At 33.0% G+C, this 3,530-nt stretch overlaps 1 protein-coding gene across 2 annotated transcripts; it reads left to right on the plus strand.

Moving 5' to 3' along the window:
• The first annotated feature begins 1,517 nt into the window (after nucleotides 1–1,517).
• LOC127096943 (protein LIGHT-DEPENDENT SHORT HYPOCOTYLS 2) lies at nucleotides 1,518–3,158 on the plus strand. Of its 2 annotated transcripts, none has more exons than XM_051035471.1 (2): nucleotides 1,518–2,649; nucleotides 2,762–3,158. In XM_051035471.1, the coding sequence occupies exon 1, from the start codon at nucleotides 2,098–2,100 to the stop codon at nucleotides 2,647–2,649; it is 552 nt and encodes a 183-aa protein (XP_050891428.1). In that variant the 5' UTR covers nucleotides 1,518–2,097; the 3' UTR covers nucleotides 2,762–3,158. The 2 variants fall into 2 exon arrangements, with proteins under 2 accessions (XP_050891428.1, XP_050891426.1); XM_051035469.1 differs by having other exon boundaries at nucleotides 1,521–2,649; nucleotides 2,749–3,158.
• The last annotated feature ends 372 nt before the right edge of the window (nucleotides 3,159–3,530 follow it).

Here is a 3,530-nt window from a genome sequence, read left to right on the forward strand (position 1 = left end):
TTAGGACACATATATCTCAAGATTATAATGTACTAGAATCTTCTTAATGAATGAAATGCTCCAAGGGTTGAGACGACCTAACTATTTATCTTATCAAACGGTCCTTAAGAGCTTAGACATCCTCGATCTTATATGATGCTCGAGTGTGATCATTATGGAAATTTAAAGCTCTTGACTCATGTTTTGGATATTGATGTTATCAACTGTCTCATAGAAGTGTTGAATAATGATTTAAGTAGACAATTCGTTGCCAACTATCAAATGTTGTTGAAATTGGACAGATTGAACTGTGGCTAGGGGTGACAAAACGGGTCAGATCCGTTGGACATGACCGTTTTTCCCGTACTTTAGTGTGGAACGGACCAAGAGTTTAGGCCTGCATCATCTACTGTATCCGCCCTATTTTTTGTGGGCTTTTGCTGGCACAAACATTAATTTTTTTTTTTGTATTTTTAGGCTTAAAATATGCAATATTCGCTTACATAACTGACCCACCCTTACTTTTAATGCGGGACGAACCAAAATTTTATGCCCACGCCCTCAACTATGTCAACCTCACCTCGTCCTATTTTTTTGTAAACTGTTACGGGACGAGTTTAAACATGACATGAATGTCCGTTTGCACCCTTATAACCGTGTGACCCATATCGAATTGTGATATTCTTAATTATTAGTTTACTAAAAAAAACTTATTTCATATTTATAAAAGAATGGTTAATCTTAACATAATTTAAAAGGGAACACTATTCCTACACTCTTTTTTGCACCAAATATGTATATCATATGCACTATTTACTGTATTTTATATTTGTACGGTGAACAGTGTTTTTTCAAATAAAAAAATATTTTTTTATGAAGAGCGCGTGAACAGTATATATGAACAATGATAATGAACGATGACTTTAAAATAGTAAAATAAAATTGGTTAATGAAATTTAAAAAATTGATTAATAAAATAATGAATTGGTTAATAAATATTATTAAAAATAATTTTTAATAGTACATCAAAGTTGGTTAATCAAAAATAAAAAGTTGATTAATGAAGTTATGAATTTGATTAATAAACGTTTAGATTTCAAAAATAATTTTAACCAATCATAAAAATTGATTAATACAATTTAAAAGATTGATTAATAAAATTATAAAGTTAATTAATCACATAATTTTATATTTATATTATTTAATATAAAAATAAAAAATAATTTTTTATATTTTTTTAAAAAGTATATTATTATAATATTTCACTAGTTGTAAACAGAAAAATAGTAGTTTAGATATATGTTTTTAGTGTAAAATATATTTTCTCTAATTTAAATGGGCGATTGACTTTAGCACTTAAAGTATTAGTAGTAATACGGAAAAGATCGTGAATACACGCGCTTAAAAGAGAAGTGGGGTAGGAATATTGCAGAATTTGAAATGTCTGGTCATCTTTGGTCACAATCATGACTGCTCGCTGCCAAACTTTGTCCTGTTTTGACACAGCACACACACACAAACACTCCTTTTCCTCTTCTTTCCTTCCTTCATTTAACCCTCGGTTTCTTCCTTTTCTTCAACACACACTCTCACAGACTCTCTCTCTTACGGTACCATCCCTCTAACTCCCAGTTGCTTCCCCTTTTCTGGAAACAGATATCTGATCCACCCTTTTACCCAAAAAATCAATACCATCATTCCAATTCCACTTTAATATATATGGAATGGATTCCATCTCAGAACTCAACATCATTACCTCGACTCAACTAAACTAAACTAAACACTCAGTTCCACTTGTATTCCAATCCTCTTTCTATAAACCCTATATACTCTTATTCTTCCTTTCATCTGTCACTGCACAGGTTGCTCTAAATCCCTCTTTCTGTATCATATAATATCCTATATTTGTTAATACTCTCTCTTTTTTTATAACAATATTTGTCCCTTTTTGTTTTCTAATTCATATCAATGTCAAATATAATAATAATAATATTATAGTAAAATGAAAACCCTAGTTCTTACTGCATCATCAACCATGATCAATCTCATCATTTGCAAGATCTAAACCAGATCCAAATTAACAAAGCTATTTGAATAAATATAAAGAAAAAAAACTCCATGGATTTGGTTTCACAATCTACAAACTCAAGCTTAAGTAAGATCGAGAGTTCCACAAGTGGATCCTCGATAACCACCACCAACAACAGTGTTAGCAGTGGAAGTTCAACTCCAACTTCAAGCCGTTACGAAAACCAAAAGAGAAGAGACTGGAACACGTTTTGTCAGTATCTCCGAAACCACCGTCCACCACTCTCGTTAGCCCTATGTAGCGGTGCTCATGTCCTTGAATTTCTCAACTACCTTGACCAGTTTGGGAAGACAAAAGTTCACCACCACCCTTGTCCTTTCTTCGGAATCCCTAATCCACCAGCTCCTTGTCCATGTCCTCTCCGTCAGGCGTGGGGAAGTCTCGACGCTCTCATCGGCCGCCTCCGTGCTGCTTATGAAGAGAACGGCGGTCGGCCTGAGACTAACCCTTTTGGTTCTCGCGCTGTTAGAATTTATTTAAGGGATGTTCGTGATTTTCAAGCTAAAGCTAGAGGTGTTAGCTATGAAAAGAAGAGGAAGAGGCCTAAGCCTAAGATTACTGCACCCACAACTGCTAGATAGGTATGTATACATCTTCTCCTTTTGTAAATATATCCGGGCATAAACTAATTCTTCGACCTGAAATAATCATAATAATTTTTTTTATGTTTATGGTTTTAGTATTTTTTATTAGGTGCCTTTGGATGGTGGCTAAGACTGTTGAGATGGGTTTGGAATTAATTATAGTAGTTATTAAGTTAAGGCGAAGTAGATCGAATGGTGGAAATTTGAAGTCATGAAGTGGCTAGCTAGCTGCAGCGACAAGTATGCGTTAAGGTGATAAGGTTGATTTTCATAGTGATAACTAGAAGTAGGAGAAGAAGAAAATGTTATGATTTATAATTCTGGTACTGAATCTTGTACGAAATAGTATATTATGTATTTGTGAAACATGATGCGGTTTGGTCTCCTATGGGAGCTAGCTAGATTATATATTGTGAAAGTTAATAGTAGTCTTTACGCGGGATTATTAATATAATTGGGCGTGTATCCACTAAAATAATAATAATTGGGTGTGAATATTGAATATACCTGGTCGATGTATTTGTTGCGGGAAACTGCATATCCATGGTTGGAATCAGGTGATAAAGGTGGATGGAAAAATTAAAACATGGATGTTATGCCATTTAAAAAAGTGAAATGACCAGTAAACTTATTTTATATGAATGTTCTGTCTGTTATAATAATCCCCTCTCATAATCCAATATTATGAAATTCTAGATGTTTTCTTAAACTTTTCACATAAATATAGAAGATCATGCATATTTAAAGGAAAATAATATCAATCAGTAATAAGAAAGATCTTCAAAGGAAATAATATTACTGAAAGATCTTCAAAGGAAATAATATCAATCAGTAATAAGAACTCGATTGGCATAGTGGTAAAGATTTAGTTATAAAAG

The sequence above is a fragment of the Lathyrus oleraceus genome, chromosome 6 (assembly GCF_024323335.1).
Source record: "Lathyrus oleraceus cultivar Zhongwan6 chromosome 6, CAAS_Psat_ZW6_1.0, whole genome shotgun sequence".
Lineage (NCBI taxonomy): Eukaryota > Viridiplantae > Streptophyta > Magnoliopsida > Fabales > Fabaceae > Lathyrus > Lathyrus oleraceus.